This window comes from Brachyistius frenatus, unplaced genomic scaffold (assembly GCF_029030835.1).
Source record: "Brachyistius frenatus isolate BFR_SWC_R1_liver_20210118 unplaced genomic scaffold, ASM2903083v1 Contig_2, whole genome shotgun sequence".
NCBI classification, from domain to species: Eukaryota; Metazoa; Chordata; class Actinopteri; family Embiotocidae; genus Brachyistius; species Brachyistius frenatus.
In genome coordinates, this window is record NW_027210601.1 from 860,999 (window position 1) to 886,809 (window position 25,811).

At 40.2% G+C, this 25,811-nt stretch overlaps 2 protein-coding genes across 2 annotated transcripts in view; one reads left to right on the forward strand and one right to left on the reverse strand.

The window, feature by feature from the left end:
- The window catches only part of LOC138617335 (ephrin type-A receptor 7-like), a 360,848-nt gene that overhangs the window by 155,597 nt on the left and 179,440 nt on the right, over nucleotides 1–25,811 (forward strand). The window lies entirely within an intron of this gene.
- Nucleotides 554–14,440, reverse strand: LOC138617275 (prolyl endopeptidase-like). The gene is made up of 15 exons (XM_069692118.1): nucleotides 14,255–14,440; nucleotides 12,176–12,250; nucleotides 11,950–12,083; nucleotides 11,686–11,816; nucleotides 11,345–11,554; nucleotides 11,137–11,258; nucleotides 10,502–10,607; nucleotides 8,994–9,185; nucleotides 6,927–7,124; nucleotides 6,162–6,265; nucleotides 3,967–4,103; nucleotides 3,176–3,270; nucleotides 2,962–3,093; nucleotides 2,072–2,228; nucleotides 554–1,220 (listed from the first exon to the last, which is right to left on the reverse strand). Exons 1-15 carry the CDS (start codon nucleotides 14,294–14,296, stop codon nucleotides 926–928), a joined length of 2,130 nt encoding a protein of 709 aa, XP_069548219.1. The 5' UTR covers nucleotides 14,297–14,440; the 3' UTR covers nucleotides 554–925.

Genomic DNA, 25,811 nt, shown 5'->3' on the forward strand with positions numbered 1-25,811 from the left:
GTGATGTTAGTTTCAGCCCTGCTGATTTATTTCACAGCTACAATTAACATTTACTCTGCAACTGAACATTTTAGATATCTCATCATCTCATAAGCTACTAACTGAAGAGTTTGAGGCCGTTTTAAGTAGAGTACTTTTGGTTTTGATGCTTTTTTTTTTTTTTTAACCGCAATTTTAATTTAGCATTTTATTCATTTATTATATACTTAACAATGGAGGAATGACAGTGAATGGGGAGATGGAGAATGATAAGCAAATGAAGTTCCAGGCTTTATTCAAGCAGGGGAAATTGCAGTCGGCACCCTAAGGCAACTATGACACCCCTGCTATCATTTTGGATAGTACTTTGGTGCTTTTATTAGGAAGGCTTTGAATGTCACACTTACTATCAATAGACTATATCAACTTATGTGATGCTACTTTGACTCAACCTATACATACTTTTGAACACTTCTTTCATCACCATCATTGAACAATTCATATCTAATTTGGTCTAATTCAGGAATAATATTTGGATTTGGGACACTATTGATTATAATCCAGTAGACAGAAGTCATAGTGCAAGTAGAGATTTTATTTGATCTTAATTCAATTACAAACTTGCAGTATGCATTAAATCTTCTCTTATCTGAATCATTTTGTACCATACCATTCAAATGGTTAAAATAAGCCAGAGTTAAAAGAGCACAATGAGTTTCTGACATTTTTACCACACTTATAATTTGCTGTACGCCGTTCCTTCGTCTTTCTTTAACCGTTTACTTTAGTTGTGCATTGACCGGACGTATTCTGTTTTTAATAGATGGTTTTTACATGTATGCTTCCTCAACAATAAAAAATAAAAAATAAAAAAATGAAATTCATCCCTTAAACAGCCTCCCCTCACTGTGTTTATCCTGCACCTGCCTTTCCCATCATGCTCTCCTCACTCCTTCCAACGAAGCCCAAGTGTCTCGGCGATAAAAGAAAAGATGTGTGTGTCCTCCAAGATGGCCTTGGCGGTAGGTTTCCCTGCACCGTGCCCGCTGCGGGTGTCCACCCGGACCATCAGGGGCTGACGCTGCCCGGGGCTGCCGCCGACCCCGTACTGCAAGGCAGCGCAGTACTTCAGGGTGTGCAGAGGCACCACGCGATCGTCGTGATCTGCTGTCAGGAGCAGGACGGCGGGGAAGGGGGGTCCAGAGTAAGGTGGCTGAGGCAGATTGTGGAGAGGAGAATACCTGGCAGAGAGGGTGGGTGACAAAGACCAGGTGGAAGGAAAAATGTGAGAAAACTCTCCTGTCAGAGAGAATATGAAAGTGATTCATGCACCTCAAAGTGTTATTTAATTGCTCTGCTCTGCTGTGATTTGATCTTTTCAGCTATAAAAAGCTGAAAAGAGACCGTGAGATGACTGAAAATAAGATACAAGATATAATATACACCAACAGGCAAACATAGTTCAGTCTTAAAAGTCAGGTAGAAGAAGATACCGAGTGACTGAATAAAGACAAAGGACACGACAACTATGAATAAAGATATATCGCTTGTCAATGTCTGAAAATGCAGCAGGAAGACAAATGTTGATGTGCGATTTTTGCCAAAACAGAAATCCTTTAAAAAACAAAAACAGTTTGTGTTGAGAATCTGTCGTGCAGTCGGAGGAGAGGATGAAAAAAAAACACATTTGGATGAGACGGTGACTTGACACACGTCGGCTACGAGGACTATAAAAGTTTGTTGGTGCTCTGCAGTGAATTCAATTCATGAAAACCTGGTTCTCATTTAGGACACAAATGTATTTGCAGTATTTTACTGCTTGCTTGCTATTTGCTATTATGGCCCTGATTCTAGTTGTAAAAATGTCTAATTTACAGTGAGAAGGACAGGAAGTGAATTAATTATAGGATAAATTATTAGCGACTAAAAAAAAAAAAATAATAAAAAAAAAATCACACTTGGATAATCCAACTGACCAGGATGGTCTGATCGGTCATGATTGTGAAAACGTACAAATATGAGAGTGTACAGTGCATTATGGTTCGTGCAAAGGTATTTTTTTAGTTATTAGTTGTGTGAGTGTTTTTCATACTTGATGAGCCACTTGAACTGCTCCGGGTCGTCAGAACAGCCGTAGTCGGTGGTCCAAGCGTGGCCGATGGTGAATTTGTGGAACTTCAGCATATCCATCACGCCGACTTCTGCCACAGCGCAGCCGAACAGGTCTGGACGCTGGTTCGTGCAGGCCGCTGTGTGTGTGTGTGTGTGTGTGTGTGTGTGTGTGTGTGTGTGTGTGTGTGTGTGTGTGTGTGTGTGTGTGTGTGTGTGTGTATTCTGAATTAGTGTCACAGATACCATTTGCTTACAAACACACATTTACTTCATACTGGAGGATGCAATCACTCCTAAATGGCCACTTTCGCACCAGGGAAGCAGGCATTAGCCGGGTGTGTGCAATGCCATATGGCAGCCAGCCTTTGGTAAATGATGTGACTAAGCACTGTTTAATGTGCTGTTTAATAGCTAAATGAATTGAAGCTAAGCAGCACACCACTGTTAGACGAATTTGACATTAGCAATTATGCCAAAAATGTACTGTGGAGAATACGAAGGCTTGCGATCTACGGACCAGCAGACTGTTTTCGCCTTCAGTAAAAATGCAATCCATGGAGAAGTACAGTAGATGAGGGTTATTGTTAGAGGCCTCATGGGATAAATCACACAGAAGTGGGAGCTGATCTGTTAAAATTGTGGAGGAAGTTGATGTTAAGTTCAATTTCAGCTATAAAAGTAAAGAGAAAGGTTCCCACAGCTTTAAAACTTCCAAATGATGAGAGGAAATGGACTGCGGCTTAATAGTTTCCTGGGTATACTTTTAAAACCCCTTTTTTTTTTTTTAATTCCTCTGGCTTCGTCGCTAACTTTCCCACCAAATACATAAACACATAATGCACAGACAGACACGGTCGACCCCGTACTTACCCACTAGCAGCCCTCCGTTAGACGCTCCGTTGATGGCGATGCGGCTGGCTGTGGTGTACTTCTCCTGGATCAGGTACTCCGCTGCACACTGGAAGTCGTCCAAGCAGCTCTGTTTGTTCCCTAAAGTGCCCGCTGCACCCACAACATAAACCAGAAGTCATGCCAGTGCTGAAATACAGCCCAGAAAAGATACGACTCGGCGTCATGTTTGTACCTTTGTGCCAGGTGAGGCCGTACTCTCCGCCCCCTCTGATGTTGGCCACGGCCAGGATCCCTCCCAGGTGCCTCACGTACAGCAGGTAGGCAACACTGACCACGTATAAAAAAAAAAAGGCAATAAGACAAATGTAAGCCGACACCAGTGAGGTGCATCATATTTAAAAACTGAAGATGCATTAGTAGCAGTAAAAAAAAATTTTTTTTTTAAATCGAAACACTGGCAACCGTTTTGTGCTAAGATTGCTTTTCAGTCAGGACCACATTGTCATTATAGCAGGTTCTTTCTTTTTTTTAGCGGGCACTGACGACACATACAGTGTTTGTGCAGAGCTGCTGATGCATATATTTACACCGTGGCATTTACAGAGAAATCAGACACAGAGTGAACCCTGTTATTTTTTTATCCCTTTTATGAACCTGCTGCTTCTTTTCAACAGTGGCAGCAACAAGCAATCAGCTAATGCTCATGTGCGTCCCCACAGCTGTATAACCTTAATGGTGAGTGTAATACGCTGCAGGGGTATCTTTATATTTGTTGCATTTTAAACGCAGCACTTTACAAAAATTGGGGCTTTAAGATTTACAGACAAATTATCAATGATTGAATCATGAATCATTGAGTTTGACAGCAGTACGTTGCTTTTTGTAGCACCCACATTATACTGTAGTTTTTTTTTTTTATAAATGATTGGTATATCCTCACTGTTCTGAACTTCACAATCTGGGGCCTATAGATGTACATCGGAGAAGCAGTTAAGAGATTTAGTGGCGAGCAGATGTACTCACTTGTAGTACGGTTGTATGGCGTTCTCAAAGCCTCCATATCCATAAAGGAAAACTGGATGAGTCCCGTCTGTCTGAAGGCCCTTGGCGTGAACTAAGAACATGGGGATCTTGGTTCCATCTTTACTGGGATAGAAAACCTGCGTGTTCAGACAGAAACAGTTCTCATTTGAATATTTTTAAAAGTGTGAGCCGTTTACACACTTCACTTCCTCAAATGTGGTGAATAAGATTCTGGTAAATCTGCATCATGATATGAATATGCAAACAGTAGAGGTGATAATAGAACAGGAACATGATTAAAGTGGAAGCTGTAAGAAAGTAGCAATTCAAAGGAAAGAGTAAAACTGTTGTTTCCTCCAAAAGTGTGTTAGCAGTCTTTTGAAATGCTGCTTTTAGGCATTTTAATTTGAGAACCAAACACGACACCGGGACAGAAACAGAGGTTTTTTAGCTTTTATTTCACACCAAACATGTTGTTTTGTACAAAGAGCCATTTTAATGTTTGGTTCCCTTCTTGCTGGCATGAAACGTGCAATCCATATGTAAGACTATATGTTTAGCATCGTTTATTCCAGGCCTTTAAAGCAGTTGCTTTCGGTGTGCGTTTGTTACTCCGTCTTCAACCTCTTTGTCAGCAGGTAAAATGCATCATCGGTAGGGTTTAAAACTGGTGACTGACTTCGCCTGTGTCAGACCAGTTTTCGTCATTAATAAAAGCTTTGGTTTCATGAGAAGTGTGTTAGAGGTCACTGTCTTGTTGTTTGATGAAGGTACAATCAATGAGAGGAACTGCTTCGTACAAAGTCATCCAAAACGTGTCCGTTCACCTACAAATTCATCCAGCTGCTGCAATCATGTGTTCCATTATCCATTGAGAGAAGTGAGTTCCAGGAGCAGCCGTACTGTACACACCCAGGGCATGACGCCGTTTCACTGATGAAGTGGGATAGTTTGGATCATGGGCACCTTCTGTTTTTCCTTCATACTTTTGGATTTCTATCTTTTAACTAAAAGTTCATTTTTGTCTCGGCTGTCCTGAAAACCTTTCTCCAGAACTTCTTGTCTCGTATTTTGTATTAATCAGTTCCAATCTAGTCTTTTATAATTTTGCCGCTAATAATCAAAGACTGTATATAAAAATGGGTGTAGTCTGTGGCTCTGAAAAGTAAAGCTAATGCTGAAGTCCTTTAAAGTGCAACACTACCGAGGGCCACTAGGGGCAGCAATTTCTTTTACGACATGTTATTGTGGCGTCATGAACTAAATTCACTCTGACCAGTGTTTTATTGGTGCTTCTGAAAATTATTCCATATGTAAGAGATATCAGGTCTTAAAGAGAGGTATATTTGGGGGGAGAGGCAGAAAAACAAGATGGCGACAGCATAAATGTCAGACCCGTGGCTTCAAAGCGGTGGTTTGCCGCACGCCAGTAAGAGCTCAGCATCTTGCTGTGTAGCTTGTTTAATTCTTCCATCAAATTCTTCTACAAACTGTGGACTGTGCTCCTTTCACCCCTGCGCTTTCTAGGCAGACAAGCGACGTGTCTGACCGTTGTTTTGTTCTTCTTCGCAGCTCTAAAGATTTTTCTGTCATCAGCTGCAGTTGTTTTGTGTGGGCGACCCGTCCCAAGTTTATTTTGAAGTCCACCAGTTGTCTCTTTTTCTTTTTTTCTTCAGAGCTTTCCACACTGCCGTGCTTGTTATATTCATTTCATGTGTTATGGTTGTCAATTACTTTTTTTTTGTTTTCTCCTTTTACATTTTACACAAAAGCTGTTTTTCTGTCACTGCTACTTCTCTGGTCTTTATGTTGGCGTTCGCCTTCTGGCTCCAACAGATGCAAAGACGGACTTAAGTGAAGGCTACACACCCACTTCCCTCTTATGTGTGAGCAATCTCAGCAAGAAAACACACGGGCAGTTAGTTACACGTGTCAGTCAGTCATTTACTAACTTTTGTAGATTTGGAAAAAAAAAGGGGCTTTAACATGAAATGGCTTTTCGTGTAAAATGACAAAATGCGTGTGCATGTAAATAGCGTGAAATAAAAGCTAAAAGTTCTCAAATTCAAATGCCTGACGTGGCAGCGTCACACTTCTCTTTTCTTTTATCGTGCTTATGGAGGGCACTGTGAACTGTGGTCCACAGAAACTGAGGAGACAAAACAGAAAACAGAAAACACAAACACCGACATTACCTGGCTGGTCTGATAGTCCTCCTGCTGGATGCCTTTTACCTCCACCTCCCGGAAGACTCTGGGCTCTGGGTCGGACTCACTCAGGTCACAGTAGTAAATGATACCTGGTAACCACAGAGCAGAGGCCACACAGGTTGGAGGTCACTGTGTGTGTAAAACTACTTGCATGATGATAACTGATTGTTCATATTTTGAAAATCGGATGACACAACACAGGCTAAATTTCATGTTACATAACTAGAAACTACTGTAATTTGGGCTATTTTTTTGTTGGTTTTTTTTTGCAGTATTTGATCTTTTTTTAACCTATCGTGCTACTCCTTTACTCACATTCAATAACGTGTGGTTTAAAGTATGTACAAATGTACATTATAATATTATTGTTTAATATTAGAGAGAAATGAGTAATCAATTGACTGATTAGTTGGATAACAGAATATATCTCAAAAACGTAATCAAAAATGACCAAACTTCACTGGCTCCAGCTTCTTAAATTTGAGGATTTACTGCTATTCCTTATCATGTAAAAGAGTAAACTTATTTAGGCTTTGTGCTTTTGGACAAACCAAAAATATGAAGACAATGCCTTTGGTCATTTTTTTACTAATTTGTGACATTTAACATGAAAAAAAAAAATGCTGATAAAAGAATACTTCGGGGGGAAATCAATAAGTAACTATTTTCACATGGGATTGGTCGATTTATTTACAGCATTAATTTTACCAATGAGACAACTAAATATATAATAACTGTAATCAGAATTACCTGGTGTGGTGAAGGAGGTGAACTTGTAGAAGAAGTCGGAGTGTTTCTTCTTGCAGCTGACTCCGGCCACCGTGCCGACGTCCAGCGGCAGGTCCCTGACCAGCCGGCCGGTGGACAACTCAAACACCTGCAGGATGTCCTTCACGTCGTGCACATAGTTGACCAGCAGGTGGTGCTGGTTCACACAGGAGACAAAGCCTGCAGAGGGAGAAAAGAGGAAGTCATGTAAAGTGGACATGTAGTTTTGGTGAAAAACACTCGTTTCCAAGAGCGACTGTGTCCTTGTGTTTGTTTTTCTTTTAAAGTCATACAGATATCAACTTCCTCTTGGCTCGTTCTCAACATTTATCTTCAAAATAAGGAGTCATCTCGTGATCCTGGAGCCAAATATAATTGCTATTGATTGAACATGAATGTAATAATTAGTTTATTAGTTATGTTATTAGAAGTATTACTGTAGAGGCGAAGTAGAGATTTGATGCAGGGATAAACAATGACTCCTTTTACAGTGACCTGGTGAAGTATCATCAACAGGCTGCAGAGGGCGGTCTGACATGCTTTTTACAGTTTTTTTTTTCTCTCCAGGTACTGTTTTTTACATGCAGAAACCATAATTCCATATATGCCATTTATGTCTTGAAAATAAGTACGTGTCAATAGAAGGACGTTACTGAGTAAAACCGATGACGTTATTATTTTACTTCAATGATGTTACTCAACAGTCCGACGAGCCGCACGCACACCACAATTAGGCACCACTTGGGAGTTACTATTGACAACCGACCTATAACATAGCAGCAAGACAGCGTTATTACAGACAGGATAGTTCACTCTTATTGGCTTAGAAACGTCCGGCAGCACAGTCAATGTACTAAATGCTAAAATGTTGTATTGTTGATCAAAATGGAGAAACAAGAAAGATTTTTCCCTAAAAGAAATAGAATAAGATGATCCTATCGGATGAAAGTATGATTCCCCACTGTGAGCATACATTATGCATTCCATGACTGTATGAAACCATGGCAACACGGGTGTGTGTTATTGCTTTACTGACATTGAACATGATAAGATTCAGCAAGCAGAGAACTGATTTAGAAAATATGTTAAAAACAAGCGTGCCAATGGTATCAGTAGACACTAGCTGCCTCAAATTTTGAAACTGAAGAAAACAAAAGATGAATTAATAACTTGCACTATAAAAATAAGTGCCAGTGATATAATAATTTTGTATCACATTAACTTAAGTCTCTTTTTTTTTTAACACATAAGCAGTATATTAACATGTACTTAATGTTAATAACACACTAATGTAATTGTATGGATTTCAAGTGCGTATTAAGTGAATTTTAACTTTAACCCATCCTGACCTATGCTGATCACTTATGGTGTGTTATAAACATGTCTCAAACGGTAGACAGACGTATAGCGCTGAAAAGATTTTCCAAGTCATTGAAATGATTTTTCTTAATACACTGAATTCTTTTTTTCATGAAAATATTTGTTTGTCTATAAATTTGTTCTGACATGCCGACGTGAGCTGTGTGCGCATGCACGCACTTCTCAGAGGAAACGTGGACATTCACAGATGTTGTATTTCACTCATCTCTAGGTACAGTTACGATCATTCGAATGACTCACGATGTAAAAAAAAAAAAAAAAAAAAAAAAAAATTAAGGCAAAGTGCTTATGGACCAAGTTTCACTTTTTGAGAAGAGTTCCCTTTGACGAAGGTTTTCAACCACGGACAGAAGAACTTCCTAGTTATTGTGGTCGCGCTGTCATCGACACATTAAGCGAGAGAGATTCAGAGAAAAAGCCTTTGGCAACATTTTAAGGGCTGAATTGTGGAACTGCAGTTCTATTTGTGCGACCTTTAACGCATTTGTGAACCTTTGTGGAATTTTTCCCGCATGTTCTAACACGAAGCCACAGCTTGCCGACGAATGTCTGTTTTTCAAATTCTGTGTGAACTCTTGAGAACATTTGTGCTATGGAGAAGTGATACCACATCAGTGGACACAGCTGACCTAAACTGTATATACAATTGAAATTTCCACTGAGTCTCACCCAGGACGTCTTTTTCGTGCTGCTGTATGATGGTAGTCCAGTGCTGCCGGTCTGGTTTCTGGATGTCGATGTTGATGAGACAGTATCGGGGAGCATCCAAGTTGGAGCGGAAAGTGAACACAGTTCCTTCATTGGTGACATAAGAGTACTGGGCATCGAAGTTGTCCACCAGTTTGACCCATGGCAGCAGGCCTGGAGGAGAAGATCAGTAAAATCCCCAAAAAAGACAAATTGTGCTCATTTTCATCATCAGGAGTTGCAGTTAATTCATTTGGAAACACAAGATAGCTGAGTTACGTTGGCTGTGGAAAAACAGTAGGAAGTCTTTGCAACGGCCTTTCACTGGAAAGTGTCAAAACACCGGCGGGTGGATTTTTTTTTTTCTTCACAAAACAGACCACACATTATGAAATATCAACATTTGCTGGAGTCGAGTCAATGGCATCTGCAGCTACTTTCACAACCTCCTGCGGACCACAGGGATTATGTGCCACATGTATATGTCACAATGACTCCATGTTCGATATGAACAATGACACACACGTCCACTATGTTTCATGCGCCGCGTAGGTTGACAATATTGGAAATAGATATAAAACAGTCAAAACAATACTCGAACAGGTCACTTTGTTTCACGGCTGCAGCTCTTGTGGTATTCTCACAATGTAGTTATCATTTCGTTATTTTTACAGCCAACTTACTACGGCTTCACAAATTTGAACCCTCGTTTTTCACGGGGGTTACGTTCCAAATAGAAACCGTGATAGGCGAAATCCGTGAAGTAGTAACCTTTATTTTACAATTGAAATAGATAGAACTGGACATTAAATATATCTACGTTACATATAGTCGTAATGTGATTTCAATGCACGATGCAAATCCGTGAAGCAGCGAGACCGTGAAAGGTGAACCGCGTTATAGCGAGGGTTCACTGTATTCCTAAATCTCTTTGAGTTGAGAAATGCTGGTCGGACAAGAGAAACCACAGTGAGGCATCATGTTGCATTCTGAGAAGTTGGAATGAGCATTTGCTGGTTTTCAACTATTTCATAAACTAAATGATTAATGAAATTTATCAGAAAAAATGGGCAGACTGATGCAATAAACAGTCACTGCCTTATATAAGAGTATCCTTTAACAAAAACCTAATATTCAGGTAATGATTTTTCTACAGTTTTTTTTTTTTTTTTTTAATCTTCCCTTTAAATATTTTATTTACGTTTTATATTTTAGTCTTTCTTTGCACACTGACATATATGCTATCATCCACCAAAAAAGATGGTCAGGCTAGAGCCGTTCATGGTAGCTCGCTGTCATGTGTGAAAAGGGTGAATGAGAGGCACATTTTTTGCACTATATACAACATCTGTTTAAAATCTAAGTAAATCTAAGTACAAATGCAGAACAATGTAAACCAGACCTAATGTCTCATTTGGAAACTGTGATTCTACTTTTACGGAAAATGCATGAATCAGTGTTGTGACGCCGGTTCACACGATGATACAGACCCTTGATGCCGCTGGGAAGCTCCTGGAGGTCACAGTACCACAGCTGGTTGACGGGCTCACAGCCCTCAGTGATGGACAAAACAGCATATCTGCCATCATCGGATATCTGGCAAGAGGATGGAATAAAACAAATGGGTAAGAAAGACAAGAGAGAAAACGACGTCGGCTTTATTATAACAAGTTTAAACTCACTTAAAGCTCCTACAGAAATGAGGCACTCATCCTAAAAAATTTTTTTTTAAAAAAACACAGCCAGTTTGCACGCAGGTGATGCAACACGCATTCCTGCTGATAGTTTCACAGATGCAGTAACGCTCTGAGCAAAAACAGTGAAGAAGAAAACTACGAAGCAACGAAACACGGGTGTAAAACACGTGCAGGCTTCAAAGGGAAGGAGATCCTAAAGATCATAACGTTCCACACACAACGAGTGGTGAGAGGGTGAGAAACCCTGAATGCGAACACCACTTCCGTCGACAAGAAAACTTTCAACAAATGATTTCCTAGTGCTGGTATAAAAGTGCACGCACAGCAGAATTTCAGAAAAAAAAGATTCTCCTTTCTTGACACGTGACTCTGTCCAGAACTCTTAAATCAAGCTGAAATGAAGCTTTACTTGAACTCAACGGACTTACGGTCACTGAGCTGTGCCACTTGGGGTGTTCGGGGAACTCGGCAACCAGGACGTCTTCTGACTGTTCGGTGCCGATAACGTGGTAGTAGAGCTTCTGGTTGACGTTGCTGGTGGTCTCGGTGCCTTCAGTGAAATACACAGGAGTTAAATACGCTTGAAGAAGCGTCGCGGCTTTGATGCGGCTTGTGTTCGCGTTGTCTCTTGCTAACCATCGGTTTTGCCTTCCTGGCGCGGGTAGCGGTTGTAGAAGACGCCCTTTGCGTCATGAGTCCAGGCCAAGCAGCTGAATTTAACCCTTTCCAGGGTATCGGGCAGTGTGGTGAGGTCATCGGCCTTCAGGAAACGCACTGTCACCCAGTCGGAGCCGCTGCTGCTCAAACCGTAGGCGAAATATTCACACTCCTCCGACAGACGCCCCACTGAAAGGAGAGAGGGACGAAGGAAAGGGGGGGGGGGGGGGGGATAGGTTAGCGCTGCATATCTTTAACTATATATTTATATTTGTCCGAGAAATTGTGAACGATAATGAACGATCTGCAGATTGGCTCACTCTTCAGCGCCACGGTGCCGTCTTCAGACAGCTTATTCGGGTCAAAGAACACGGTCGCGGGTGCATCCAGAGAGTCCTGCACATACAGCACATCCTGGTTCTGGAGGCCTTTGTTGTGAAAGTAGAAATACCTGGAAATAAAAACAGGAAATAAACTAGAGAATTAGCAATTGTGTTGTGACTTCAGGTCTGAATTCCAAGTGTAGCCGTTTCGAAACCAGTCTACACATTAAAAAAAAAAATTTAAAAAAAATCAGCTGGTACCTCTTTCCTCTTTTGTAAGGACAGCTGTATTTGGGATAGTCATAGAGCTCGGTGAGACGCTGGTGGAACCGTGGCCGGACAGCACACTGCTCCAGGTACGGCATAGTCAGCTTGTTCTGCTCCTCAACGAAGGCCTGAACGACACAAGGAGAAGAGACACGGGGTGAAATTGTTCCCGTTTTTGATGAAGAAACAAACTTCAACTCTGCAAGAAGTGCTCGTGTACCATCGTTTCTGCACTATCAGAATCTTCCAGCCACGCATAGGGATCGCAGATCTTAGCTCCGTGGTAGTCATCCACCTGTGGCAAAGACACGCAAGTTAAACAGGAAGAGACAAGCAAACAACAACTGGGTGAAATGTTTGGCATTCAAACTTGATTTTCTTGATAGACAGTTGTTGTTATTTCACTTTGAAGTCTTTTTTTGTTTTTTTTCTGTGGAACTAGAGAGCGTCTGTTCTGCTGTGGCATTAAAACAATGACCTTGATGCACCGGTGAGCAGATTGGAGATATTGCAAGAGAAATAGTTCCCCAGTGGTTTTCTATTAACCTAAAAAGACATGTTAACATCTTGGTGGACTTGGATATTTAATATCATGAGTTTAAATATTAATAGACAAAAGAACTGTGACAAGTCTTGGCATAGCACTTCAAAGGGATAAGGCATGCCACATTCGCCCGTCAGACATTGGAGCGCAGCCAGCTGGATGCATTGCCACTGACTCGAAGTGAAAGTGTTATACTTCCATATCAGTGAACAACATACACCCAAGGACATTTGGATTATCATCACATGAGCTCTATTATTATTATTCCTGGATTGTCCTGCTTGGCATCATTTAAACACAAAAAAGTGGGTTTGCACAAGTTCGTGGAGATCAACACGATGGTCACTTGTGAGACTGAATGAATTACCAAAATTAGGGAAACGAAAAACAATACATGTTTGTTTGTTTTTAAGATATAAGCAGTTTCAAATATGCAAGATGTATTTAAACTCGTAAATTTCGTCATTTGCCATTTCTCCTCTTTAACATTGCCGTCTCCAAAAATGCATATCTGATATCAGTTTGGTACACAGCATCAGTGGATATCCTGAGTTGATGTAATGGGGATTGGTATTAGAAAAATCAAAATTGGATAAATACATGAAAAGATTGCAGCCCTGAAAAAGAAGATCACCTTTACGAAGAGAATTCTTTGTCGGGATGCAGATTTGATGGTCTAAAAAAGTCAGAGGCAATTTGCCCAATTCTAAACCTACATGTTTGTAAACTGTCAAACTGCAGCACGTGCCTAACTCTGTGTACACATGACCTCAAGCTACCAGTATACGGGCAAGTTTATCTTCTTCACCTCTCTTCCTCTTTGCCAGAGCAGCTCTTATCTCCTCTAATAGACATTGTAGACCTTGTGCTGTTATGCAATTGTGTAGCGTGTGCAACTGCTGCACCAGGTGATGATGTATTTCTGTAATAAATGCTGCTGTATCATCAGTGAGACACGCTGCGGGATTTTGCACTGTGGAAAAAGGGCAAGTTTCATAAGACACACAGAAGGGCTGTAAAAAAAACCATTGAGGACACTGATGTCATGTCCCGTGAATTTTAATCACTTTAAGAGGAGTTTACGTTTTCATTTGACATTGACATGACACATAAAGGTACCCAGATGAAATTTACAAAGTATAATCAGTAATTAACAGCTGATATTGTTTATCTGTAACTAATAAACAATTAATAAAATACATTATTATAGTAAATTGAAATAGTTGCATTTGGAACTGGAAAAGTTTTGTTTTTATTATTTTTAAGCTGAGAAAGTGAGATTGGAATTTTTCACCTTTTTTTTTTCTAGACTAAATTATTAAATGGGGAAAATACTGTAAAGAAATGGATTTAATCATTTAAAGTAAACACGATCGTTATTCCTGGCAGCGAGGCTTTAATCGGCCTATTTGTTCCACCGAACGAGCTGAATCACTGACTCGGCGTGAGAGGAAAAAAAAAAAAAAAAAAAAAATCAATGAGCCTCGTGAGTTCGGTTTCACCGGCGAGGACGTTGTTTTGCGGAGTGTCGACGCCGATAACGCGAAAGTGCAACCACTTTGGCACTTTTGAACATGACACAGCATTTCACCTTGACTTTTCTCTCAAGTTTTGCTTTTCTTTCTTCAGTCGCTCGCTCCCCTTCCGACCCCCCTCCACCCGTATGACTCCGTCTTTCTCTTCCTCGTCCGGCTTCGTGTTGCCCCAGAACGGAGAGAGAAAAGCAAAAGCTCGCAACAGGACTTTGACACTGACCTGACTCTCATCCCTCCGGGCAGCCGGGTACTTAAACGCCATGGTGAGGGTTTCCCAAAGGTTGTTCTGTTGCCGCTTCCTTGTTTTTTTTTTTTTTTTTAATGGTTCTGGCTGCAGCGTGTCGACGAATTCGACGGAGCCGTGAAAGTGAAAGTGAAAGCATTTTCTGCACACATACACACACGTTTGTACAAACCGCGTGCAGGAGACGTCTTTTAACGCAGGAAGTGATGTGTTGCAGGGGCGTATCGGAGAGACGGAGGGGACGGGCTCCGTCACACCTCAGGATATTCTATCCCTAACCAGACCTTCCAGGATTAAGTTGTTGTGTTTTTGGTTTTGTTTTTTGTTTTTTCAGTGCCTTTTCACAAAAGTTTTAATTTAATTTACAGGTTGAAGTGATTTTTTTTTTTTTTTTTTTTGTGGTAAAATTTTGAGAATAGGCAAAATTTGCGAGAAAAGAAATGTGCACGTTTTTTTTTAGTTTTTTTTTTACTACTACCTAGCCTAGAATAGACTCATGTGATCATTCTGATTAAAAAAATAAATAGCCTATACTGCATATTATAGAAATATTTAAGTTTTAATCTTATTGTTTATTTTTTTTAACTCAAAGTTACAAAAAAGTCATAAAAGTGATGTAGCTTTACAAAACATAGTCTGTCATTGTAATGTCAAAGCTAAAGCTGTAAAAAAAAAAAAAAAAAAGGCAAAATCCTCTAAAAAAATAAGGGCTTTAAATTATTTTTTCTTTAAATAACACATTGGTCTACTGCATGCAAACAAAGTACAGTCTGTAACTATTGGGAGTGTAAACAAAACTAACTACTAACTAACCAACCGTGATATCACCCAGTGGTTTGTGAACTGCTGTTTAAGTCATTCTCCTCTACATGGTTTTAGGCTATGCAGTATACATTACTCTATATTTGAGAAAAAGTAAGTCCACAGATGCAGAATCCATTTAAGTTAACGCCTGGAGCTACTGTATATCTGTTAAAAAAAAAATTAAAAAAAATAAAAAAAATCAGTGTACGGCAGAAAGGACAGCAAACTGCCTCTTAAGCCCACTAAATGACATAATGTGGGCCAAATGGAGGCGAACAAAAATCGAATGTGAGCGTTGAACTTGAAATAAAAAGTTGCAAAAAGACATATTTGCCTACCAGACTGCCAACATGAGACTATAAGACCCCGCAGCAAGATCAAGTGGAACCAATGATATAAACTGCAAACTTGGGCACATCCACTGAACCATGAAGTTTGCACATCCACTGAACCATGTGTGTTAAAGCCGCACTGCTCACTCTGATTGGGTAAAGATGTACAGTATCATGCATGGTATTACAAGCCTTTTACAGTGCTCTAAACTGCAGCTAACAATTATCGGCATTACTGGTTAATCCCTCAATTATTTTTTCATGATTAATAGATTAATGTTTAGTCTATGAAATGTCAGGAAATAGTGAAAAAATTATTTCCCCCGATTGCCAAGATAATGTTTCCAGATTTCTTCTTTTATCCAACCATCAGTCTGAAATACAAATGTATATTTAATTTACAATAATATAAAACAGCGGAAAGGCGGCAAATCATCACATTTGAACAAGCTGAAGTTTGCAGATGAAGTTTCCTGACATGAGATTAATAAAAACTTCTACTGATATTGTGTTTTTCTTTTTACACAGAAGCATTAATCATCATCTCTTTGGTAGAGTGAGCATTGTGGTATTTTCCTTTTCAAATTGGCTAAAACAACCACAGGCTTACAACACCTGTATGGCTAAATTAAACACACCAACCACAGTTTCCATGAAATTTCTTCAAGTGAGCTCTCATAAAATGAGTCTACCATGCCCTGTGGGAATGTATGTTTGTTAACTTTGGCACACAGTGATGTACATTGCTTCATGTCATTTCATCACTTCAACAATTTATGTATTTGGTTTGATAATGCTGCAAGAGGTTCGAGACCTGAAATACCACCTAACCACATTGAAGGAGTGGACCTGAGACGGAGAGAGAAAAGAACAAAAACAGCGTTTCAGACGTGTAATCTGTCTAATCCAAAAGCTGTGAAAACCACTGGGGAGAAAAAGGAGGAGGAAAGGAGGGTAAAAGACGGAGGACAGGGAGTTAGAAAGAGGGCTAATTTCCAACTAATTTAGCTAAGGTGATTAAGTGAGACTGGCTTGATGAGAAAACAAGCTGTTTGAAGGCCTCTGACCCCTTTGCAGTTTATTTACCTTTGTTGCCATAGTCGGACATGTATATAATGATATTACAGATATTACAGATACAATAAAAGCCCAGGTTTTAGAGTTTGTACGCCAAAACTCTTCCCATTGAAAATTAAGATGATTAGATTAGATTACTACTTTACTTACAAAAATAAATACATAAAGAACAAGGAAACTAACAGACATCTTTGTCATAAAAAGCAAGACGATGCACAGTGGATGGGGAATTTTATTTGACAGTGGTTTAAAATGCTGACAGCGCTAAAAATATACTTATTATAGTTGCAACACTGACAATAACCAAATGAATGGTCAACTTGTAGTTGAATTGCTAATGTATTAAATCTTTTTGATTATTAATGACCTTCTCTACTCTAAATGCTCTAATCTATGTGCAAGGACAACTTTTAAATGTCCAATTTAGCCCAATGATGAATCCTAGCTCTTTGCGATTACCTAACAACTGTATGGCAACACGTGCTTTAATTAACAGTAAGTCTGTGGAGGATCCCTAATCTATGGGGCCGTTGGGGATGAAAGTGGACCAGGCCAAGCCACAGGCAGATGGGCTGTTATGGAAGCAGATACGTGGGGCCCTAGACACCCTGAGCCACCATTGAGCCCTTCAGCAGCCTGACTAGGCTGGCTGGGCCCCTGAGGGTTTGGCTTTGGCCTGGCCTGCATGGCGTGCTGTGCAGATGGGCTCTAATTGGCTGGAGAGAGACCCAGGTATGTTTGCCAATCCTGAAGACAGAGAGACGAGATTAGCCATGTCAGATTACAGCAGAGCAGAGTCAGACAGTGTCATCCGAGTGCAGCGCAGCTCCAGACTCACCCACTGAGATGGAGGAGAGCAGAGGAGGAGGGAGGGGCTCCACCGTTGATGTTATGGGAAGGTAAAAAAGTATGATGATGACAAGAGGCGTGTAAATTAGAAGGCGAAATTTTAAACATAAATCTATTGTTTTTTTTAAGCGTATAAAGCAGGAAGTGAGAGGATTGAGGAGCGAACAACCAAAATGTAAAATCAAAAGTACACACAAAGATTAAGCGAAACGATAAAAGTCATAGAAATAATTAAAAACATTTCAAAAAGCAACACGCACATAAACACACATACACACAAGTGAACAACATTATTCACCCCGTGTCCGGCTCCTTAACAGATGGTAGAGTACAGCCACTAACAGAGATAATCCGTTATTGTTCTGAATATTTTGATTATCGTCCCGGTTGTCCTTTCAAAATCATACACAAATCATGTCCTAACCTTAGCTTGATCCTGGGCTTACCGCTGCTCGGAAGCTAATATCTTTGGCTCAGGGCCTGAAGGCGTATTGTAATATAACTGAAAGTGCTGTTCCATAAGCTTCTCATTTGAGAAATTGACAATGCGCAGATTTGTTTTAGTTAGAGAAGATAAAAAAAAAAAATTAAAAAAAGAGGGCTCGAAGAGATTTGAAGAAGGTGTTTACAACTGCTGATTTGTGCTGCTGCCTTCAAACTGGATTTAATCCAGTGACGCACACGTTGTTGATATTTTCTTCACAGTTCCTCTGAGATATACACCCAATTTCCCCTCGGTATTACATGTTGCTCCTCATTTTCAAAACAATGCTATGATCTGGGTTATGAATTTCACTGCTATAATTTTTTTCTTCTCATCATAACCTAAGATCCTCTCTCTGAATTAAGAGCTGGTCAGATTTTCTTTGACAAACAACGAGCTTATTTTTCTATGTAATCTAAAATCGACACGCCCCTCCCTCTTTTTCATATTAATTGAACCCATGTGCAGTGCAGCCTGACCGTAAATTAGTACAAAAAAAAAAAAAAAAAAAAAAATCGATCGTACAACGTGCTGGTGGTTGCGGCCTGATGCCAAGTATTGATCTGTGGTTAATGTTTTTGTTCTGCGGTACGCATGATGCCCAGGGGACAATAAAAGACCAGTGAGATTAAGACAATTAGGGGGGTTGATTGTTATCTAAAAGACGAGGAGGAGGAGAAGAAGAAGAGAAGAAGAAGATTAAATGAGGAGATTTAGGTCAAAGTGATGGTGTCCAGAGGAAGGAAGGAGGAGGGGCAGGGAAAAGGAGGAGGGCAGAGAAAAAGGTGGGAGGCGGAAGAGGGTGGATTGGGGTCAGAGAAACTGACTGGGGAAGAGAGTGATGGAAGGAAGGGAGGACGGGCGGGAGGCAAGCCTGATTCCTGGCAACACGACACTGCATTCACCCGAACAGCGAGGTGGATGTCACCTACAGCTCATCACCTGATTTCCACAGCAGGCACTCCTGTCTGAGGATTTTCCTTATCCGTCTAGACTTCTGAATCAGCACTGGCTGCTGTGATGTTTTTCTTTTCTTTCCTCTCTCACTGTCTCACTCTCATCCAGTCGTCCCCCCCACACACACACACACCCCTCCACCTTTCCTGGACAGGCTAATTAGCAGACATTATTATTGATCTAATGGATTTGGTGCCGAAATCCCCTTCTCTGTCTGCCAGACAGATCTTGGCTAAAGTCTTTCTCTTAAAGCTGGTGGGCTGTGAGATTGAGGGGGGGGGGGGTTTCGGGAGCGCACGGACCCACCTGTTGACCACAAGCCAAAAGCGTGCAGACTTTGCTACACCCTTGACATCACCCCTTTTCTTATCCCTGTTCTCCCCATCACAACATCTTTAAGTCTCCCAATATCCTCTGTGCCCCCCCCCCCCCCCCGATCAACCCCTCACTCTACTTTTGTTGGTCCCCATGAGATCCTGCGAGATATTAACTGCATGTGCAGGATGGCTGGAGTGAGCAATAATTAGGGTCTTAGGGGTGGCAGTCTCATTAGTTCAGAAACTAGCAGATTGAGATAAACACTCTGTTAATTAAGTGGCACAGGAAGATTATGGAAGCATTATAAATCGCAAATTAGCCACTGTTGACGGGCTAATAAACCAACATCTGTTGGCACTGGTTTAAAGGTTGTATTATATATGTTGATGCATTGTACCAGATTACATCTTTAGCATGTTACAACAATTTTTTTTTTATGTATGGCATGCTGATGAGCGAAAACAGCTACGTACATTTACTCCAATTCTTACCTGAGTGTTTCCGTTTGGTACTTTTTTACAGGTTTAGTTACCCAGAAAAAGATCTTTTCAGATTAAGTTCCCCCAAAGAATGATTCTGCTTCTTAAACTTCTGTTGTTTTGAGGACCAAAAAGGTCAAACTTTTCATGTTTCACAAAAAGCTAAACATTTGGGAAAAGTCCAATAAAGTAGTTAAATTGAACTCCAACTGTAATGGCATTCTTATAATGTCATCTTTGATCAGTAATTGACAATTTTCAAGAATATGTACTTTAGTTGTGATATTTTGATTACGTGCAGATTATAATACCGTCTGTACTGGTAGTCCTATCTTATAAATTACATCCTTCTTATGTTTCGTTTCAGGATTTTCTAATCCAACAGAACATTTAAAGTCCTGAAGGTTAAACCGTTTGTGGAGCTTATTTATTTCTCAAACCTTCACCAAATGTGGTGAATCAGAGAATGGACTCTCGTCACAGTAGTTCAGAGGTAAAGAGGTGTGTGATGTCGGCGTGTATCTGCACATCCACAACTTGGTGTTATGCAATGGAAATGCACCGGGTTTATTCATTGCTAGGACTATGCAGTAACCTTTTTGTTCGTGAGTAAGCACCCACTGTGAAAATTGCAATATGATCTCATCTAATTTGATAAAGCACATGGTGATATGAATGAAGAGCTGAACATCAGTTACACAAAACACAATCAAATGTGGTAAATACATTTGTTTGGAAACAGTCGTAAACTGGTGCAAACAGCGTGCAAATGTCCCCAACTGGTGGCCTACATATGTTCCCCTTCTGCTGCTGCTAGCTGATGCTCTGCAAGTGTGAACATTCACATGTCTAAAATGAGAGAATCACAGCATCAACTCACAGATACAGTGGTGCGAAAAAGTGTTTGCCCCCTTCCCGATTTCCAATTTTTTTTTTTGCATGTCTGTTTTCACACAGGGCCATGTGGGTTTGGATTTTTTTTTTCTCCCTTAACAATAAAAACCTTCATTTAAAAACTGCATTTTGTGTTTACTTGTGTTATCTTTGACTAATATTTAAATTTGTTTGATGATCTGAAACATTTAAATGTGACAAACATGCAAAAAAAAAAGAAATCAGGAAGGGGCAAACACCTTTTCACACCACTGTATGTGGCACCCTTCGATTGAATATTTTCAATGGTAGATTTCCGTCTTAATATGGACCAAAAAATAAAATTAAAAAAAAAAACTACAAAATTTGACGTTTTCAGAAAAAGAAGAAGAGACTGCCAGAAAGCACGCCCACCAAGAGTAGCCGGTAACGACAAGACAGACGTAAATACTAAGAAAGAAATGAGCCACAAACGTCTGTGGAAGTTGCACTGACCGGATACTGAACCCGTATAACTATACTATAAAGGTCCTTTAATTTCCATAGGCATGAGCAATGCATTTCGGCTCATAAAAAAATACAACAGTTTACAGTGCAGCATGACTTGCGTACAACCTACAACGCCAGTGATTATGTTTATTATATGCTCGACGACATGGAAAACAATTCAGAGCACTTCTGCAAAAATACTAGACGTATTCTGCTCTCAGACTAAATTAGAAGTGTTGCCCAGTCCTATACCAGACCACATATCGTTCATGGTTCGTGTATGCATGGTAAACAGAGTGATGATGATGATGGTGATGATGCTGCAGATAAGTGTGCTGTTTGTTGAGGCCTCTGGTGCGCCTCGTCTTGTTCCTTCCTCTTCTGTGATGGCATGCAACCCAGAGGAGGTGTGAAAATGAGGTGGGTTATTTTAGTCTGTCAGTTTCCTCTGAGAAACTCTGGCTTCTCTTGCAGATACTTGTGAGAAAGTGCTCTCACTTCATCTTAACCTTGTTCGGATAAACCGACATGCAAAATGCCGAAAAAGTGTTTCGGAATGCTAAAAAGATCCTCTAAAGTCACCATGTCCCACATCGCGATCTGTAAATTTCACTGTCTGCAGTCATTGATGAGTTATTTCGCAAATAAGGCAGAGACACAAACACAGCCAACGACCGCTGATGCACATGCATAACGTGTCTGCTGCATGATGCAACAGTTATCAGCCAATTATATTCATGCTTGGGCTTGCCTCCATCCCTTTCCCACAGACTCAGTACTGTGCCAACAAGTTTAAGAAAGCTGAAACAAGATGCTTCAAGAACACAAACTAGTTTGACATTTTCAGTGATGTTATGTGCATCAGTGTCCTTGTCTGTATATCTCAGGGCCTTTATCCAAGAAAATGTAATTGCAGATTATGTTAATGAAAGTTCAGAATTACTTGGAAAAAAGACGTATAACGTATTCAGTGAACGACGTATATGTCTTTTAAAAAGCCGTACAGCACAAGGAGATGCATCTTATCTATATTTTATGTACTACATTATAACAATTTGTCACACTGTATTTGTGGCTCCTGGTGTGTTTTTTGTCATACTGGAGGTAGTCAGAGAGGCAGAAGCGTGTCAGGTGGATGAATCACACTTGAATCGACCTCCTGATGTTAGTTTGCACTGTATTCTCTTAGTTAGGAGGGTTTTTGTGTTTTGGGTACGACTTATCTTTCAATTTACACAGTGCTTACACTACAATTCACACTGATTATACTGATTTACATAGTTCACCATATTTTTGTTTTAGTTGTTGGCTAAAAAATGTTGTTTTACTTTGATCTGTGCGGTCTACTTTGTTTTGTGGAGCTGATTCATGACACGCGTCAATAATATTTCAAGAAAAAAAAAATGCTTCCTCTGGTTGCACAATATGGTTTTGAAAAAAAAAGAAAAGAAAATGATGACAAATGTAAAAACAAAACATCCAAAGAACAAACACTGACTTTAGGACTTCTAATTTTCTCACTAATAACAAAGCGACTTCCAACAACCAATGACCTCTATCCATTTAGAAAAGCTGCACAAACAAAGATGCTTCCAGGAAAACAATTGCCAGTGCATGTTAGTGATGAAATTCGATAATGTCATCTTACATATTTAAGGTTTAGTCAGTGGGGATAATCCTTCTGGTTAAAGGGATCCGATGGAAAACCAAGCTGCCCAGACTCAGTAAACAACAACCCTCACCCCGTTACAAAAAAAAAAAAAAGAAGTGCTGTTTCTCCGGTTACTTCCCATCGGTCATCTACTTCCTGATGAAGTGGGTGTGGTTGTTATCAGGGTGACATCTACATCGAAACAATGCATTAACAGATAAATAATCCTCTTTTTTTCTCCAAAGATCTGCAGCTCAGCTGTTTACTGTTTACCAAAGCACAACTAGAAAAACAGCGAAGGAGGGGCGTATCAGTGGAATAAAACAGATTGGGAACACCTAGAAATGAAGAAAAGACAGTGATGGTGTAAACATTGTCAGCACTTATCCTAAAGTTCCGTGTATTTTGGGGCGTAGCATATTTCCACTGCAGACACAGTGTAAACTCAGTTTCTCACTCATGGCCAAGCAGCTGATGGATTGTTTGCTCTTTCATTATCAGAGAAAGAAAGATACTGAACTCATCTTAACATTAAAGGGTACCATGCAGTTAAGTCATTTTTGTTTTCTTTTAGTGGATCTAAAATAATAATAATAATAATGGGCCATGGCTCAGAGACACATGTCCAAGATCTCACTTACCAGGAAATGAGTGTTTTGTTTTGGTGTACATGCTGACATGCTTGATGGGAATGTATAATGACAGCAACTAAAAGTCCCTTTTCTTGCCATTTCCAAATTGGCAGGACATGTCTCATGGTTTATGAATCGGCAATAATAAAAAATGATGACTGATGGTTGGGAAAAAACACAAATTCTTTCTGTTAAAATGCAGGAAGAACAGTTTTTTTTACTTCATGTCAATGATGTACGGTGTTAGTAGCACGTCTCTGATCAGCCATGCTAATGGTGGAGCTCTAACAGCAATGTCGGCCTTTCATCTGGCAGCCGACTATCAGGTAATGTACAATCCACGCGACAGTGCACCAGTATCCCGTGTCAATTTCATATTTTGATCTGCCTATGTGGTAAATGTACACGCACCTATGATCGTCAAAGAAGGAGGTCATGTGACAAAGCACAAAGACTGATAGGCTCCACGTATGAAGGAAGTAGAGGTGGTTGGACAGAATAAACACAAGATTTTCCCCCAGGAAACTGGTGTTCAAGTCCATGAGAAAGCAAAAGTCAATGTGGATTTAAAAATTGTTTTTATTCGCGCAACGTACGGTGAGCGACTTGCACAATATTACTTACTTTTAACCCAAACCATGATCTTTTCCTAAACCTAACCCACGTAGCTTTTGGCGCCGAATCCGAAGACATATTACCATTCACAGCTATACGGGAGGCAAAACGTGTCACTGACACCGTAGTCTTTAGTGGACTGACGGGTTCATTACAGGTTTTGGTGTGTTTTCAGGTCGCATCTGGTCTGTCCGTGCGTGAACGCCTTGACTTTACCTCTTGCGTGACTAAGAATTACTGAAATATCGCAACAATTACTGGTAAAAAAAATGACTCACTTTTCTCCTAGCTCCACCATATGGTTCCAATTTGTGGTTTTGAGAGATGTATCGCAATGTAGTTGGGTTCCACCATCTGTCTAGCCCTCAGGATCTGTTGTGATACCTTCAGTTATTCCTTAACTTTTCATCCATCTTCAGGTTGTCCAATATTTTGAGGAATGAGCTTTGGTGGTATGTTTTTCTTTTTGAGCACTTGGTGCCGAAAGACTAATCTAATATGCTGAACTAAGATTCACCAACTTAGTTTGGCACATTTGATAAGTGATGAAAATTATACCCGCCTTTGTTACCGTGAGCATTTACAGTATTTGCTGTTGTTGCATTTAGCTCACTGTACCATTGTGTCTAAGCAGCCTCACAGAGCCGCTGCTACACTCTTAGCCTTGCTAAATACTTGCTCTAAACTCAGCTTGAGCGATTACAGCACAGATGCATTTCACAATAGTCAAGCAACTGTCATGTGGCAGAAAGTACAACTAAACAATCCCAACATAAAGTAGAAGTCCCCTGACTGAGTCTCCCGATGACTCACCGCAGAAAGAAAAAAAAAAAAAAATCAAATGTGAAACTGACTTCGCTCTCCTCACTTCCAGGCATACATCAGATCTATGCATTAGACATGACAGGTAGTACTAACTGCAACACACCCAGGTTGCACAAGTTTTAAATGTTCCAAAGTTACCTGGAAGGGCGAGATGCCCCAAATGGTAAATGGGAACAGCTCTGGCTCATTTCCTCTATTGCCAAAGGCACCTCACAATGTAACACACAAATCAATCACGTCGGACACACATTCTACACAAATCTCACTAAATAGACGATGGAAGAGATTCCCGAAAATAAGATCAGCGAGACACTGAACACAATGACACAAAGTGACACAAAACTTTGAACATTGCTCACAGAGACACAAAGAGCTTTGGATTCTTTAATAATGAGTAATTTATTGATTTGTAGTTTTATTTTATTTGCGTGAGCAGGCACTTTACTAAGTTGCATGGGATTTAGTTGAAGCTGAAAAAAAAAAAAGGACGCAATGACTAATTTTACCACCTAATTAATTTCTTTTTATGGAATATCTATAAAGGCAAGGGCATGGTATCGTGATCACAATAGGTTTATAGGCTTCATTTGGACCGTTGATCATTTGTTTCTGTGGGATGACCCAATCAACGTAATGTATAACCACTGGGCTGTGTCCAGGAGTGCGATGAGTTGGCTCGCCTGCTATCCTGGAGTGCCGGGTCTTGAGCCTCTGAGTCTTGAGCCAGTGCCCAGACTGTCTGCAAATTAGAGAAATTAGCCCAGCCAGGTCAGTGAAAGAGCCTAGAGCCTAAATCCACCCCCCTCCCCCTTCACCACCACCACCATCACCATCACACACGCACACCCAGTCCTTCCACTACTGACATTAACCCCAACTGGGCAGTAAAGCTCTGCTCTTGGAATAGCAGTCTTGCCATATGGCAGCCAATTTACTTTTTCACCAGCCAACTTAAGAAAGAAAGGGGGAGAGGAGGAGGTGAACAGCAGACACTAATATAGTTATGTTTACAATACAGATACGACAAAATAAATATATAGTATTTAAAAATAACATGTATTCATCTTTTTTTCCAGAATATAAAAATACACATTTTACTCATTACATATTCAATTTCCTCATGTTTTTTTTTTTTTTTTACAAAAGCA

Bases quoted from the DNA above. Each gene is read 5' to 3' on its own strand.
- LOC138617275 (XM_069692118.1), bottom strand. From the start codon at position 14,296: ATGGCGTTTAAGTACCCGGCTGCCCGGAGGGATGAGAGTCAG. The intron at 10,608-11,136 runs GTAAGTCCGTTG...TCCTCTTGCCAG, and splicing joins AGTGGCACAGCTCAGTGACC to ATATCCGATGATGGCAGATA. The intron at 2,229-2,961 runs GTAAGTACGGGG...ACACACACACAG, and splicing joins TAACGGAGGGCTGCTAGTGG to CGGCCTGCACGAACCAGCGT.